The sequence below is a fragment of the Typopeltis vanoorti genome, chromosome 17, assembly GCF_054136105.1.
Source record: "Typopeltis vanoorti isolate ZY-2024b chromosome 17, IOZ_Tvanoo_1.0, whole genome shotgun sequence".
Classification (NCBI taxonomy): Eukaryota; Metazoa; Arthropoda; class Arachnida; order Uropygi; family Thelyphonidae; genus Typopeltis; species Typopeltis vanoorti.
Genome location: NC_143565.1, coordinates 77115741 through 77134605, shown reverse-complemented (window position 1 = coordinate 77134605; position 18865 = coordinate 77115741). Strand labels below are relative to the sequence as shown.

At 34.0% G+C, this 18865-nt stretch overlaps 1 protein-coding gene across 1 annotated transcript in view; it reads right to left on the bottom strand.

Moving 5' to 3' along the window:
- Nucleotides 1-18865, bottom strand: part of LOC150097519 (uncharacterized) — a 105807-nt gene that overhangs the window by 32030 nt on the left and 54912 nt on the right. The window contains exon 6 of the mRNA XM_090407200.1: nt 13345-13480. Within this exon, the coding sequence (XP_090263326.1) occupies nt 13345-13480 (136 nt within the window). The remainder of the gene's footprint in view (nt 1-13344; nt 13481-18865) is intronic.

Below are 18865 nucleotides of genomic sequence, written 5' to 3'. Positions count from 1 at the left end.
GAGAGTCCAAGATTCATCGAGGGAGGACACCTCTCCGTCTCCACTCCTCAATCTCATCCACCCCATCATCAGCATTATCTTCACCATTGCCATCTACTGTCCACCACCACTACTATTTATATTTTTTTAAATTGATAATCTGTAAATTTATGAACTGTAGCATTTCCAGCCTTTCAAACGCATACCATGTTATAACATCTTATAACATAAGATGTTATAACAAACATCTGAAAGGGTAAATACTGTTCAAGAATCAAACAGCAAATAATTAAGAATATTTCATATGTTTTATGCGATTCCTGTCCATACAAGGCTTTCAGCCTATAATATGCACTGCTTGTAAAAAAAAAAGTCGATGAAGACCATAGTGCGAGGAACAAACAGCCATGGCACTCTTTATAAGATGTAGAATCTTCTTTCACTGCATTGACTGCAATAATTCTACAGGGCATACTTTCCACAAATGTACAAATAGCGATTAATTAGAATTTTGGACCAATTTTCCTATAGGCATGTAATAAGGTCCTGGACTGTTGTGGGGTGGATGTCCCATGACCTCACCCAATGCATCAGTTCATCCCACAGATGTTCAAAAGAGTTGAGATTAGTTCTGTGGAGGCCAGTCAATTGTGGTTTATGTTCACAAACCACGCAATTACGTGGGTGGTCTGAAAAGTTCTCGGCCTCGACCTTTCACAATCGGCAGGATTTTTTTCTAAGTTGATACATGTCATAAGCATCCATGTGAATTTGCAAGTCATTCTATCATGTAGTTTGTTTTTTATAGCTGTCTGAAGCAAAAGTGTTGTCTGTACCCCTTGAAATGGATAAAATTGAGTATCACGCAGTTATAAAATTCTTTGTAAAAGAAGTTTTAAAGCCAAAAGAAATTAATTCAAAGTTCATAAAAGTTTATGGGCACTCTTCTCCTTTGCTTTCGACAATTAAGAAATGGGCTGCCAAGTTTAAACATGGCCGTACCAACCTTGAAGATGATCCATGTGAAGGGCATCCAAAAAGTGTAACACCACCAGACATCATTGATCAAACGCACGAAATGGTACTGGATGACTGGCGAGTCAACATGCGTGAAATTGCTTGGAGCGTTTCAACAGGAATAAAACTGATTTTGTGAGTCAATTTATTACTATGGATGAGACTTGGATTCACCATTACACACCAGAATCTAAACAGCAGTGAAAACAGTGGACAGAAGCCAGTTGTTCAGCGACAAAGAAGACAAAGTCATTTCCATCAGCAGGAGAGATCATGGCATTGGTGTTTTGGGATGCTAAAGGCATTTGGTTTATTAATTATCTTTAAAAGGGTAAAATAATAACTGGCGAATATTATTCCGATCTTTTAACTAGACTAAATGAAAAAATTCCTGAGAAAAGACCCGGTCTGCAGAAGAAAAAAAATCATATTTCATCATTACAATGCACCTGTCCACAAAGGTATTTTGGCAATGGGAAAATAAAGGCATCTGCACTATGAATTGTTGGAACATCCACCCTATTCCCCTGATTTGGCTCCCTCTGACTTCTATCTCTTCCCAATAAGAGATAGAAGTCAACATAATCTCCCTTAAGGCTAATACATTTATTAGTCTTAAGGGAAATTATGTTGAAAAATAAAAATGATTTTGAAATTATAAATTCATTTTTCATTGTTAGGCTGAGAACTTTTCAGACCACCCTCATATAGCAGCAGTCACATGACATGATGCATTTCACCAAGACACAATGGTCAGTTCTGTAGAAATACCACAATTTCTGTAGAAATAGAGGAAGAATTGTACTGTCCAGAATGTTCAGATACCCTTCAGTGTTTGTGACATCACTGAGTCAGAGGCCAAACTAGGAAAAACAAGACAATATCATTACACCATGATCTCAGAATTTCATAGTTGGAGTTATGCAATCAGAAGGAATCTGCTCGGTAGAGGGTGTACCTTGATTCGTTGCTTCATAATACAACTTTCCAAGCTTCCATATCCCACTGTACAAGCTCTTTGCACTAGTGAAGACGATGCTGCATATTGCAGTCCTACCGTAGAAACCTATGTTGTGAGCCTCAGTACTCAATGTTTTTGTGCAGATTCGTGTTTCAGTCAATGCCTAGCACTCTACATTGAACGTGTTAGCCGACAAATGGCGATTTTTATCTATTATCCTTCGCTGCGAGTTTCACTTGCAGTCGACTCCCTGTGCTTCCTGAGTATGGTATCACTGATTGTTAACCTGGAATGGCCCAATTTATCAACAATTTGCCAAACAGCTAAGCCTGCAACATGGCATTCTATTACAGCTTCTCTTTCAAACCCCGTCACTTCCCTCTTTGCCGCCATTTCACCCAGGCACAGTTGCACTGACTTTGGAGCATCATATTCTTCTAATTTATACTGGCTACAAACACGACTCATTAAAGGGCACAATGAACTTTGCCCATTGGGGTGACGGTTGACTTCTTTCCAAGCAGTATATGTGTGTTAGTACCAGTGGCAGCTAGTGAAAATTTTAAGTGGGGATGCTGCATATACAAAAAATTTCCTAATCAGTAATGAATTTATTAATAAATAAATTTACATATTAAAAATTGTTTTATTAAAAATATTTCATCCTCACCACGAACAAACACCAATAATAAAAGTTTCATATGAATAGCAATGACAAGTGCTAACGAATATCGGCGTTAGATCGCAGTGCATTTGTTTCGTGTAACGATAATTGAAAAAATATTCTTTTCATATTTTCAACACTGACACTCGTCATAATTCAGCCTCGTATCTATAATAAATAAATAATTATTTTATTTAAATTAAGGGGATATTAGATCCCACATTGTTTTAAAACCGAATAAGAAACTCAAGGATTGGAATCAGAGAGTTATAGCAGAGTATATAAGTTCTTTTCGCTATACCCTTTGGTATTAATTTGGTCTAGCTACTCACTGATGAAGCCTCAAAAAAAAAAAAAAAAAAAATCTGAAACTGGTCTGGGTAGTGACCTCCCACCATAATGTAATAACAGCATACATTTCCTAGGAAATGTGTTTTTACATTATGGAAAATTCCAAGAGTAGCGATCAGAACTCTACCCACCTTTGCAACGAGTTGCCCGTGTTTGCACTACATTCTAGGACTACTTGCATTAGCTCACGCTAGTATTCGCCGATACTTTTATAGTTTTTTATACTATATTCGGCATGAAACTCTCTGATTCCAATCCTTGAGTTTCTTAATCTTTTTTAAAACAATGTGGGATCTAATATCCCCTTAATTTAAATAATGTTTATATCGCTGAAATGAAGCCTGTTGGCTCTTTATCTTTAAATAATTATATGTTATTTTAACAAAATAAAATAAGATTTACAAAAAAATAGTTCACCACGAACACGCACCAATAATAAACGTTTCATATCTCACAGAAATAACGAGCGCAGACATAAGATACACTGCTCAAGCAGCAGTGTATCTAATGCCGTAACATGCAACGACAGCAAACGAATATCGGTGTTAGATCGCAGTGCATTTGTTTCATGTAACAATAATTGAAAAAATATTATTCTTTTCATACTTTCAACAGTGACACTCATCATAATTCAGCCATGCATCTATAATAAATAAATAATTATATGTTATTTTAACAAAATAAAATAAGATTTACAAAAAATAGTTCACCAGGCACACTCACCAATAATAAACGTTTCATATCTCACAGAAATAAGGTGTGCAAGCATACTAAAAATACACTGCTGTTTGAGCAGTTACAGTTGGGAATGAAATAATGTGCAATGACAAGAGCAAACGGCATTAGATCGCAGTGCATTTGTTTTGTAATCTAAAGAGTTAATCGACAATTATTAACTATTCAATCAATGTCAAAACATAAACTGTAACCTTTAACATGTTGAACTGCATTTATATAATGTTGTAAGCATTGTTATTATTTATAAACACAAACAAAATTTAATTTTTTCATTTTTTCCTTGGGGGTGCTGTAGTGTCGCAGTGCATATGTACAGGCCGCCACTGGTTAGTACCATGGTTGGGCTAAAGACTAGGTAATTTGTAACACCTGCTCTAGAAATCAAACATGGAACATTTTTTCAAACTATTTCAAGCCTTTTATAAGTAGGCCTTTTATTCATCTATCTATCTATATCCATAGTTTGATTAAAACCTACAGCCTGTGGTCGGAGAGAGCAGTTACACTAACCACTCGCAGGAAACCAGACAGGCTGGCCTCATTACTTGTGCTGTTTATGGTATATAAATGATAAATTACCATTTACACCATACAATTTTGATTAAAGTTTATAAAGTATAATAATTCAATATCTAATTTAATTCAAGATCTAATTTACATACGTTCAATATATGTACGTGGAAATTCATACACTTTGGCTGTAAGTACAAACATGGGAATAAACATGGCATATTCATAGTGTGGACAAGAATGAAAAATAGCAGTTGCTATTTATATACAGTATGTGTATCTTATTTCTACTCTATCCATGCTTTTTATTATATTTATATGCAATGAAAAGATTCACAAAGCATGTCCATTATGAAAGGACGAAATATCAAAAAAAAACCTGCTGCAGAGAATGATTTCCAAACATTCAGTAGCACACGATTAACAAATGTCAGGAGTAAAATGGAACAAAATTGAAAATAAGCTAATTCATTAAATGTGATTAGCTGAGCACAATTAGCAAGCAGTTCTGGAGATAGTGTGTCTTTTTATGTTAACCTTTATTGTCTATCAACAATCCAGGTTGACTGACAATAAATCAGCAGTGCTTGTTACAACTAAAAGAAGGAAGTGTTCTCATTACAACTGAAAAATATTTCTATATTTTGACCATGTATGGAAAAACTTATAAAATAGATCTCATTATTTTGAACTATTACTGTATCTCAATATAAAATTTTATTAACAGATATTCTAAATATAAAATTTTTAAAAAATATCCCAAATTAAGTGTTTAGTATTACAAGAGCTTGTTACTGTGAAGGATTAGTCTGCTGTTATAAGCCAAAATAAAGCTAAACATGTTTTGTTTTATGTTGATTTTTGCAGTATTGAAAAAGGGATCAACAGATTCGTGTTAAATTTTATTTAAAATTTGCAAAATGACTCATGAAATATGATCTACTGAAAAGAGCATATGAAACCGATGCCGAGACAATACAGAAATCGATGAATGCTAGTGATTCTGTCAATTTACAGAAAGGAAAGTCTCAATCATCGGTGATTCACACTCAATACCCATTAACAAGTGATGATGATGAAGTGGCTTTATTTTTGATGAATCAAAAACAAAGCCATTTCAAAATAGATGATTAATCGTACACAAGATAGCAAAAGACTATGGAATTTCAAAGTGGATCATGAAACTCACTTTTAACAAAAGAGATCTGAATAATGATTCAGCAAAGTTTATGAGAGACCTTCTGTTAAACTAGAAGTTATGTTTGAGTACAAATCTAACAATAAGACTTAATCATAAAAGTTGAAAATTTTTTGGCATAGAATGACTGGACCCTCGAATCAATACAGTGTATTTTTCCCATAAGAACTGAATTTAGTAAACACTTTTCATTCATACTGATCCATTTGGCAAGGAAAGATCTGCTGGCATTTAGAAAACCTTTTGATCAAATGAATTAAAGGGCATAAAGAAGGAAACCTTCTATTCGAGGTGAACATGACAAAGATTATAAAAGTCCCAAGAGTAGAGTGCCCTCCCTCAATGAGTCTGTGGACTCCTTGGAGGTGTCACATAGTAGTAATAATAATAATATTTTATCCTAACTTAAGAGGAAGCTCATACAATTTCACAATGAATGAGCTACCTGTGACAATTTTGGAAACCTAACTGATCTATTTCAAGGCATCTGCCACAATTTTCTTCCTTTGCACTTTAAAATGAAAGAGCATGAGATATAAATTGCAGAACCCCAGAAAGTTCCCAAAAAGTTATCTTTAAGTTACAGAGAGCTCACACAGTTTAATTTACATTAAGGACTGATTTTGGAAACAACAGATGAGTTTACTTTGTATAATGTATAGTACAATAATAGTTTACAAAATCAGTGTAATAGCGAAATCCTTTTCATTTGTGCTGGTCCATTCAAAGAAGAAAGACATAGTATAGATACAGTGACCAGTGCTTTTTTTTCTGGTGGTACGCAGTACCGGGACCTTTTTTCTTAAGTTTTTAAAAATTTTCGATTTATTGACAGCAAAATGTATTATAAATATTCTGGTAGATGGTACTGTGTTCATGAATTGAATTTTCAGTTTTGATTATAAAGTTGGTACCCTGCTTTCCTGTTTCATAGGTTGGTACGCAACCGGAAACAGGAAGTTGTGTTCACTTCCGATTGCTTCCAATATTAGTTTATCAGTTCTATATTCTCTCTGCAACAGGCAGGTGTTCATGTGAGTTTTGAATTAATCTAAATTAAATCAGTGCGATCATTGTTCAAAATGAGTAAAATAAGTAGTTACTTTATGCCAATGAGTAAAAAAAGGAAGGCTGAAGAAGCAGAAATCGTTGAATCTACTTGTGATCCTGTAAGATAGAAAACTAGCACTGAAAATACACTTGGTGAAGAGGATCACGAAACCAATACCGAAGATCCATGTGGTCAAAAGGAAGCAGATTCTGATGATGATTGGTCCGAATGTTGGACACTTTTGCAGAAAAAACTTCTGCGAGAGAAACGAGTGGCTGTATGTCAAGAATAAAATGTTAGGCTGTAAAGTGTGTCGTAATGTCCAAAGTCTTGCCGTCGATAAATACATGGGAATGAAAATTTCAACGGAATGGGCAAATGGTAAAATCAGTCATTTTGGAGAATCTCACAAACAACAGTTAATGTCATTAAGAAAAAAGATTTGTGATCATAAAAAGAGTGCAGTGCACAAAGCGTGCCAAAAAATAAAATCTGAAGCAAGAAACGAAACATTAGAGAAAGTTTTCCTAAATATTTTTTCTCATAATAAAGACACAACAGGAAAAGTGTTTCAAACCACTTACAAAGTTGAGAGGAGAAATCAATCATTTAACAACTTTGAAGATGAAATAAATTTACAGGAACTTAATGGCCTAGACATGGGATATATTCTTCATTCTGCAAATGTTTGCATTAACATTGTGATCCATATTGTAAATGAAATGAGAAAAACATTAATAGACAATACAGTGAACTCCAAGAACAAAATATCGTTACTTATTGATGAATCGACAACTGTGAGTAACACAACATTGATTGTTATTGCTTGTGCAGTTCTTCCTGAACTTTCGGCTACTGTGAGTCTTTTCCTAGATTTGATCAAATTATCATATGTAACTGCTAGAGGAATTCTAAACTCTTCAATTAGTCATCTTGAGTGTTCAGGATTATCTGAAGATTACTTAAAGGAGTATTTATTGTCTGTAACTTGTGATGATGCAGCCATGTTGTTTGATGTGCATAATGGTGTAAGGAGGCTAATGCAAGAGAAGTTTCCTAGTGTTATTTTCTGGCATTGTGCTAGCAATCGCCTTGAATTGTCTGTTAGTGACACAGTGAACAATGTGGCAGGAGTGAATTGCTTTAAGAGTTTCATGGACAAACTTTATGTGACTTATCATGCTTCACCTAAGAATGCTACGGAACTACAGGAATGTGCAGCGACTCTAGGACTTCAACTTCTTAAAATTGGTAGAATTTTAAGCACTTGCTGGGTTGCATATAGCTTTTGCACTGTTTGTGCAGTGTTGCAAGACTTTGAAGCCCTTGTCCATCACTTTCTGGAAGCAAAAGAAGACAGCAGAAGAAGCAAAACAGATTGCTTTCTTTATGAGGGCCTTTTAAGAAAAATAACATCATGCAAGTTTGTTCTTGATTTGGGCCTTATGTGTGATGCTCTCCAAGAACTTAATGAACTAAGTCTAGATTTACAAGATTGGAATATTGACTTGTACAAAGCAGACAGGAAGATAAAGAATACAATTCAACTTTTTGAAGAAAGAATTGAAAATCCTGGTCCGTACTACAGTATTTCTCTTCAAAGTCAGAAGAACATGAAGTTCAAAGGGATTGAGCTCCACAAAAGCGAAAGACACAGTCCTGCAATAAGTTCATCTGCTTTCTATAAGTCTTGAAGGAGATGCTGATTTGTCTGAATGTGCTAAGATTTTAGATTCCAAGTATTGGCCAGAAAATCCTGGGAAGCATCTGACATTTGGTGAAGCTGAAATTAAAATGTCAGCATGCAAATTTTGCTTAAATGAAAGAGAAGCAGTTCGTGGTTTACGTGAATATCTTCAAGAAAATAAAGTCCCAGACATACTACTTCCTCTAAAGCACACTTTGGGCACAACTGCAATATCTTCCAGTGAATGTGAAAGGGGGTTTCTCTCAGATGAATCTTATAGTAACTTCATCTAGGTCATCTCTGCTTGTACAGACAACTTCTGCACTGATGTTCATCAGGATAGTAGGACCTCCTCTCACTCAGTTCAACCCTAGCAAATACGTGGACACGTCTGCTCTGAGGTAGTCATTCTGCAGTTGATACCAAAAGCAAGAAGCGATCTAGAGATGACGAGGGTATATCGGAGGATATGTTAAAAGTGTGGAAGTTGCTGTAATAAGATCTTCATGGTGAGTACCGGCATCTTTTTTTCCAGAAAAAAAGCACTGACAGTGACCATATTTTTTGGGAGAAAATAAAGGACAAATCAGAAATTGTTTCCTAATAATAAAAAAAGCAGGTTGCATTTATTTGTTTCACTAAAACTAAAAAGCTTTAAAACATTTATTATAAAATATAAGCATATACATAGCATTTTAAACAATCACATTATTACTAAAACACAATATAATTTTGATACTTTTTACAAGAATGAACTTTTTTTTTTAATAAATCAGGTTTGTGTTTTAAAAATTCATAAAACTGTATACAATTCATGTCAAAGTTGCATTTGATAAAAATGCATGCTTTCAATGTTTCAATTTTTTATTGGTTTTTTTCACATATTGCTCAATAATGAAAATACTTGTTCAGTGAGGGCATTGGATCCAGGGAGATGTAAGCAAAATTCAACGATTTTTAAAATGTTTTTAAAAAATGTGTTTATCTGTTAAATATTTAAAAATTTCAACCCATCTATATTGGTAGGACTCTTCATTTTGTCACCATTCTTCTACCTTTTCACTGGTGACATAACTTTACAACATGTACACACGCACATCAACGACGTAGCCATATATGCCGTGCCAGTGAAATGACAGTTTCATGTTTCTATGGGCCGTGTGCTGTGCGCCAATATTCAATTTACTACATAAAATAAAGGATAAAATAGTCATTTTGGAAAAAAAAATCTCAAGGCCAGAGCAGTGAAATAAAGGACTGTTCTCTTAAATAAAGGACGTATGGTCACCATAAGTATAGACCATCTTTGTGTTGTACATAAGCTTCAACAAAATAATGCTAGTATTGAAATACAAATATTTATTGGAAAAATTAAGCTACAGCAATAAAAGATTGTGGAAGATTTTTATTTAGAATAAACAACTTCAATGTTTGTTGATAAGTAGAACATACATTCAACTAGTGATTCAGCTTATGCCATGTGCACTCCAACATTTTCAGAGTAACCATAGCTACGGAATCTCTGACTTTCAACTGTTGCAGTGAAATCACTTTTGATGTATGTGATTTACTCTTTATGTAATTCCACAGTAAAAAAAATCTAAATGTGTAAGAGGTACCAGGTAATCAGAGAAAACTAATCTACTTCTTTCTGGCAATCTATTTTGGAAATGGGCATCCAAAATTTAGTGCATAAATTTTCATGAGCATTAGACACAAAGTGGTTTCAGTTCATTGCTTTGGTGAATATGTTGTGGCCTACAATTGCTGGCATTAGTGAAACTTGGCTCTCAGAGTAGGATGTTGCAACTGGAATCAAGTGCAAAAAAATACAGTATTTTTAGGAATGACAGAAGAAGAGGGGGAGAAGTACTACTAATGATATCAGATGACTTGAGTCCAGTCAGGGTGGAAACGCTGAAAGCAATAATGATAATAATGTCCCATATAACAGCAAGTTTGATGCTATCTGTGTGAAGGGCGATGAACTATATATGATGGTGGTAGTGTGTTGCTACAGATCTGGCAGTTCATTTAATGGGAAAAAGAAATGCATTGTCAAATAATTACTCTGATGAGTGATAAATGAGTAATTACAGGCGACTTAAATTATCCAAACAGTGATTGGGTAGCAGAGAAAATTGTGACAAGAATGAAGGAATGTTCATTGAACTGTTACATGACAGCTTACTCAAGCAGCAACCTGAGGACAAAGAGTGTTAGATTTGATCATAGCGTCAGAAGGTTTCTCACCTATGGAATGATTGCTGTCATCAACTGGTGGTCAACCATCACATCCTTAAGTAACCAACTATATGGATGTTCCAATGAGGACAGGTAATATGCTGAACTACAAATCTGGAAATTATGACAAACTCAGGAGAATACTATCTTTGCTTCCATGGTATCAGTAGTTGAATGGAAAGGATATGAGCAGTGCAAAGGAAGATTTGAAGAGATACTTAAATGATGTGGTATCTAAATGCATCTCTAGAGTTCGAAGAACACATAGAATGGGAGTGAAATGGATGTGCAATCCCATTAAACAAGAGATCTACAAGAGGAAGATGATGTGGAAGGAATATAGTAAAAATAAGAGAGAATTTATGAAGTATGTAAAGCTAAGGAAAGAAAAATTATGAGTATTGTACGGAAAGCTAAGCTGGAGTGCGAAAAGAAATTGGCTGCACAGGCTAAAGGCAACCCAAAATAATTTTTTTATGCCATAAGCAAAAGAAAGAATGAGTATGGAAGAATAACTTTACTGAATGCAGATGGTATTCCCAGTATCACAAGCAGATAAAGTTGATCAAATAATGAGTGCTCACTTCACCAAGATCTATCAACCTGGTGTATGTAACATAGTGCAAAGTGCTAGCCCTATGTTGAATGAAGGGATAGGATGTATGAAGAGGTTCCAAAGCTGTTGCATAACCTGGATAAGAATTTGGCAATTGGGAGAGATGGGATATCAGCAAGTGCATTTAAAGGAACATTCAGCTGAACTGGCTGAATGTTCATATGGCCCTTCATATGTTTGTATAATTGCCAGCCTGCATGGCCAAGTAGTTAGTGTATCAGCTTTCCAGCCAAAAGGCTACAGGTTCGAATCCCATCGTGAGCATGGATGTTTGTGATTGTCTGCGGAATACTAATGGTGGTGGTGGGCGATGGTGTTGGTGTAGTTGCGGTTAGTTGTAGTTGGTAGAGAGAGAGCTGTAGAGTAAGTGCCCTTCCTCAATGAGTCTTTGGACTCCCTGGAGGTGTTATATAATAATAATAATTCCATTGACCAAGAGTGGTGCAAATACTGACGTGTCTAACTATCAACCTATCAGTATCTCTGAAGTAATTATAAAGAGTTTAGAGAAGTTGCCAAGAACTTGCATACAGAAATGAGCAGACTTTGCAAGGAATGGCATGGGTTTACACAAAGAAGATCACAACTGAGCAATCTGCTCATATTTCATAATAATGTTATGGCTGAGTTGGATAAAGGGAATGGATACACTATGATACTGGTGGACTTTACTAAGACATTTGATAGGATACCACATGAAAGGCTGTTGCATAAACTAGACAATATGGGATTGAAGATGGTATTAGAAAATTAGAAAGCGGTATATAATCTGCAATATTTAAGGTAACCAGTGGTTTACTCCAAGGATCAGTCCTTGGACCATTGTTGTTTAATCTATACATTAATGATATTGGAAAGGAGCCGACAAGAGATCTTCACGGATAGGAATTGTACGTCCATTTTCCCCAATATAAGGTAAGTTACAGGTGCAACAGATGCAATAATGAGTTAGCATATATATATATATTGGCCACTGTGTGTAGGTTTGTGGTAAACAGTGAAAGATATATTGTCTGAGGAAGACCTGTGACTAATGTATCCAGGAAAGGGAGAGAGATTTTTTCTTTATTTTTATTACCAGAGGTCAGGCAAATAGTTTTAACAATTAATCAGCAACTTCAGCATGCCGTGTAGATTGTAGTGCAGCTTGTTTCTTTGTATATATATGTATATTCCAGAAGATAACCTTAATGTGAAGGTTGAAACGTGTAGTGTATATTTTGGTTTATATTAAACTAAAGTTTTACTCTAACATGGTAGTTATGTCCATAATTTTCATAAAATGTATTCTAATCACCATGTAAGCATGAAGGAAATAAATTATATGTAGTTTTAAATTAAATTACACACACATAAATGCTTATTTGTGTGTGTAACCACCGCATTGCAAGTATTCTGCATCTACTAGATTCTCATATAAGACTCCTTGACATGGCAACCTCTTCTTGTTTCTGAATGCAATGATTTCTCTTAGGGAACAATATTTCATGCCACTGATTCAATCAAAATAAAATGGAATGCAATAAATGAACACCATCTCTTCTAGCACCACTTGAACCAAGCCACAACGTGGCTTGTTTCTGGGTGGTGAAAAGTTACTGAAATCTTGTTCAAGTAACCTTTTCACTACCCATATACATGGCATACATTCCCAAGCTTTAGAGATAAGAAACATTAAGTTGTTCCTACCATTCCATTTTATCACCACAGTTTAAGAAGGTTTGGTCCAAACTTTCTATAGGTACGAATTATTTATTCATTCTATAGACATGGCCTATCTTACATTTATCATTTTTTCCCCTCCCCCACATAAGTAATTAGTAGATTGTTTGTAACTGGAGATGAGGCTTACCACAACGTAAACAATATGCAACCAAAATATTTTAACATTTCGGCAACACAATGGGGGAGAAAAAAAATCTGCATTCTGTGTGTGTGGTGCTAATTTATATATTAAAAAAAAAAAAAATTCTCAGCACTGCAATTACTGAAGCTAAAGGAAGGTAATTATTCTTGTTTGTGTGTTTCCAGGTGCATTAAGCTGGCATTAAAACACATGAGAATACAAGTGTTAGTTACTTCTAATTTGCTTTAAGCATTCAAATAACATGAAAACAATATTCTAAGATGATTTCTGAATTCAGCAGTAAGTTCCACCCCACTCAGACTAGTGGGATCACACTCTTTAAAAAGGTATTAATAATATAAAAAGTTCAATATAAAAGTAGCAGAATTTCTGCTGCTTTTATATTGAAACTTTATTAAACAGTAAAATTATATTTATATATAAGAAAGAAATTTCATTAAAATAAACAAGTTATAACTTACTTCATGGTGCTTTCTCCAGCACCAGCTAATTTTCTGCTTGAAATTTCAGCAAGTAATGAGCTTGAATTACTTGATGTTTCTTTATTCAGAAACGGAGAGTCATCAACTTCTAAAATATTGTCACCACCAAACAATCCTAATAAAAATGTATGAAATTTACGTTAATACTGAACTATGAAAATTCAAAAGGATCAAAAATATGTAGCATAATTCTGATAACAATCACATCACAGAGACTAAAAAGCAAGTGGTATGTTTAGTATCAACAGAATATCATGGTACTTTTATATGCAACTTTAATGTATAGAGGTACACTATTTTTTTTAATATATTATTATATTATGCACTGTTGCATCATCTGGTGCTAGTATCAATCCTCTGTGTCTTGTCAATCATTCTCATAAACAGAAAAAGAAATCCAAGTTCAGCAGACAAATATGATCAAAGTGTATACCCAGTTTATGGGAGGCATAGACAGAGCTGATGAAAACATTGATAGCTATTGTGCATCAATCCGTGGAAAGAAATGGTATTCAAGCCCTCTTTTGTTTTGTTTCGAAATGGTCTTCAAAATGCTTGGCAACTGCATAAAGCACATGATGAGAAGCCAATGGATCTTCTGGAGTTTCGTCGACATGTGGCATGCCATTATCTGGAGACCTATGGTCATCCTACAGAACCTGGCTAAAAAGGAAGACCTTCTCAGAAACATAACATTGACTCACGTTTAGGGATCCCATATGTCCCGGTTTTATTACTTCTGTCCCAGCGTGCCAATATGTTTAGTTCGGGACGCTAAATGTCCCAGATTTTTTAGAATATAAAAATATTAACATTTCTAATAAGAATAAGTACAAGTCGTAATATTTTTGGGTGCTTTTAAAAATGTATGTTTACAAAACAAAATGCAGATATTTATTTTGTAGTTCGGTGAATTACCAGAATTTTAGAATTTTGGGAAAACAATTTAGTTCCATACATTTCATTCAGATGGAGAAAAGAATGTCAGAATGAGGGAGACAGTCGCCCAACTGTATGTTTAACTAATTGCAACCACGGCATCTATTCATTCAGATGGAGAAAAGAATGTCAGAATGAGGGAGACAGTCGCCCAACTGTATGTTTAACTAATTGTAACCACGGCATCTATTTCGTTCATCTAGTCGGCCGTAAATTTTTAGCAATCTTCTGTCTCAAGCTTGAATATTAACGCGCCACGATAGTTCATTTTCTTTCAACCAATGAGAAACATTTCGGACCGTCGGATATCGTACGCTATGCAAACTAAGCTTCATGTGTCAGGCACTAAATTGATTTTATATCGCTACAGGATATGTGATATAACCTAGTTTTGAACTGTTCATTTTGCATTCTTGCATTCTCGTATTAATTGTGAATATTGTATTTTTTAAATTAATAAAGTTATACCATTTGTTACAAAATGCCCAAAAGATAGTGTAATTGCACTATCTTGAAATTGAAGAATTTCAAGATAGTGCAATTGAAGAAAAATTGAAGGATCTTTTTCCTTTCATTTTCATAACAAAAAGCAGTGATTGTGATGATAGCTCAAGAGTGAAATGTAGCATGTGCCATGCAGAATTTAACATTGGCCACGGAGGTAAGGCAGATATAACTGACCATGTCAATACAAAAAATCACAAGTCTGGGTGTCTGCAAAAAGTTCAAGTCTTTCATTGACATTTTTTGGGTAAAAATAAATTAAATTAATTTATTTTTCATATAATTTCAGATATTATGTATCTACACAATACGCATAAGGCACGTGTTGTTTATATTTTATTGTATTTACATTCCCATCCTAATGACATATTAACATTTTATATCTTTATTCTATGTCTTTATATTTCATATACTTATTAATGTTTGATTTAAGTATTACGTGTTTAAGTATTGTCATCTGTGTTTAAGTGTTGTTATTAGAATTCTATTTATTTGACATATGTATAAACATTTATGTTATCTACATTAATAAATCAAATTCAAATTCAAATAAATATTTACTTTTTTTATTTTAAAATACATAATGTTAACGAATAAAATTTATTTCTCTTAACCCTTAATTCTACAAAATTTATTGTGTTCCGGTTTTTTGTTTTCAAAAAATGGGATCCCTACTCACGTTATGATGGCATGAATCATGTGATAGTCAAGCAGGGAAAGCAAATATGATGTGCTGAATGTCATAAGAACACCACTTTTCAATGGATGTTGCCTTATATGTGAAGTGTTCAGTTGAATATCATACTCAATATCAGGTATCACCACCTTCTGAGACAAGAAACAGGATTTCATACATTCTGTATAATATAGCAATGTTTTTGCCTAGTGTTCCATTTTTGGAATGCTACATAACTCAAAAATGGAATGAAATAACAATTTTTTTTCCTTTAAAATCTTGTTTCTTGAATTTTTCTAGATAACATATATGAATTTCATGCACAAATTCAAAAATTTCAATCTCTGGCATAAATGGGTTAATTGCAATGTTACTGTTGATGTTTGTATGTTACATTACTGATTCATTTACAACAGGGGTGGGGAACCCCTCGCCCGCATGTCTATTTCAATTCACCCATTTGCTGATGTACTTGTATGTACATGTAAATAAAATTTTATAATAATTTAAATTTATTATAATTAAATTTATTTAAATTTAGATAATTAAATATAAAATCAAAAATAACTACATTACATAAAATATGATCATCATACGTGTGGCGATCATCAAATCGAGACTAGCCATTAAAATAAAAAGAAATCAGGTGCATTTCTCAAGGGCAAAGTTCAGACTTTCTCTGATTGGTTGCTTCCCAATTACCGCCATGACATTTTCCTGCGTGTCAAAACATATTGACTTTGTTTTTCTCATGCAGTACTGTGAGTGCCTTGTAATTAACCAGTTGACAACTTTATTCAATTTATTTTTTTAAATTACAAGTTGTAGTGAAAAGCATAAACGAAGTGGTGAATGTGTTCTGTTTTGTGAAAAATGGACAGAACTATACTTCTTTATTGAAATTAATGACAAGTGCATTTGTCTTATTTGTAACAAACATGTTGCAGTTTACAAAAAATATAATCTTGAACGACATTATTTAAGTAAGCATAAGAAATATGAAATTTTAGAAGGATCAGAACATTTAGACAAGATAGCGACTTTGAAAGAAAATATAATCAAAAGCCAATCTCTTTTTAAAAAGCTTATTCAGAAAAGACCATCAGTAACTCAAGCTAATTATGCGTTGTGTGAACAAATTGCTAAAAAACTTAAAACCCATAATGAAGGTGAGTTTGTGAAAGATTGCATCCATACTGCGTTCGAGATTTTATGTCCAGAAAAACTTAATTTGTTTAAAAATATTAGCCTATCAAGAAGAACTGTTTCTGACCATATTAAAGACATCGCTGATGACATCCAAACTTCTTTGAAAGTAGATTCAGCAGAATTTGTGTTTTACTCATTAGCCATTGATGAGACTACTGATCTGTCAAATACTGCACAAAGCTATATTTATACGGGGAATAGCTACATATTTCAATATACGAGAAGAATTTCTTGCTTTAAAATCAATGAAGGGGACAACTAAAGGTGAAGATTTATTTGAAGTGGTCAATTCAGCATTAAAGGATTTCGATTTACCGTATGAAAAACTGAGTGGTCTCGCTACAGATGGTGCTCCATCCATGGTAGGTCGTGAAAAAGGGCTCATGGCTAAGATTAAGAATGAATTTAAGAAACGTCAATTGAACCCAAATACTTTAATTGTGTGCCACTGCTTCATTCATATGGAAAATCTATGTGCAAAGTCACTCAAGATGAACAGCATCATGAATGTAGTAACAAAGGCCATTAATTTCATAAAAAGTAAAGGGTTAAACAACAGGGAATTCAAAGAATTTTTGCAAGATCATGAAGCCGAATATGGGGACCTATTGTACCATAGTAAAGTTAGGTGGCTAAGTAGAGCTCAAATGCTCAAGGGATTTTATGAACTTAAAGATGAAGTGAAAATTTTCTTGGACATTAAAGGTGTCCCCATTAAAGAATTGGAGGATGAAAAGTTTCAAACTGATTTAGCATTTTTAGTAGACATAACTAGTCATTTGAGTAATCTAAATTGAAATTACAAGGCCCCAATCAGCTAATGACCTCTTTGCTCACTCATATCAAGAGCTTTGAATCGATGCTTCAAGTATTTCTTACCCAACTGCAAAAAAACCGCTTTACATATTTTCCAAAATTAAGAGAACACAATCCAAACTCAACAAGTAAATATGTTGATGAGTGTCAAAGTGTTTTGAATCAATTTCAAAGGAGATTTGAAGATATAAAAAAATCAAAGAATTGAGTTAGAAATATTTGAAACACCTTTTTGATATATGCCCTGAGGAAGCTTCCAATTCCTTGCAGTTAGAGTTGATTGATTTGCAGTGTGATAACACTTTGAGATCAAAATATAGTAATCTGTCTATATTGGACTTTTACAAATCTATTGATTCTGAGAAATTTCCTTCTTTAAAAAATAATGCCTTGAAAATAGCTTCTCAGTTTTCTACTACTTATCAATACGAGCAATTTTTTTCAAAATTAAGTCTGGCAAAAAATCACCTTCGCACAAGACTCACTGACGAAAATCTCGCTGTCTCGTGAAGGGCGGCTAATATTCCTAAGCTTTCACAAAAAAACGCGGTTTCAGCCTTCTCACTAAAAAGTTTAAGATTAAAAGTAAGCTTCATTAACTTTGATGAAATATTTATTATGCTATTATTGCTTTAATAAAGTTCTCAGTTAAAATAAAATAAATATCATTTTTTAAATAAATTAAATATAGCCTTTGCTTGATTGTTATAATTATATGTCTACACAATTGCAATTAAAAGATACCATATCAGATGAGAATGTTGCACATTTACTTGAGATATATATTGCATACTACATACACTATATATAAGAGTTAAAATTTGCCAGTCGCCCGCAGAAGTTTTTAAATTAGCAATTTTCGCCCTTGATACTAAAAAGATATAAAAAAAAGGTATAAAAGGTAAAAGGGGACTGAGCCCCTCAAAAGAAAAAGGAAAAAAAAAAACAATAGAAAATTTTCCAAATTAAAGTTCATTTTTTTTATTTATATTGTGTCGGGTCTTCTATTTCTATACTACTTATGCATTAGCGGTCACATAAGGGGGGGGGGAATACCTTATAGCTCTCGGAAATCATGGCCGCTGTGAACGCAAGGTGAACAACGTAGTACTCGGGTGGAACGAGTGCTACTTTGTTTACCCGAGCTGGACCAGAGGAGATCACGGACATCACATGCTGGCGATCATTGCAGATGCTCAGTCATAGGTCACATGCAATATGTAGTGTGTATCCTCAAATTGTTTCTCCCCCTCAAGATGACTATTACTATGGAGGTAAGCATTATAATGATCCCTTACGTTTGTGTAAATACATACATATATGTACATACATGATGTTTCTAAAAATCAAATCGTT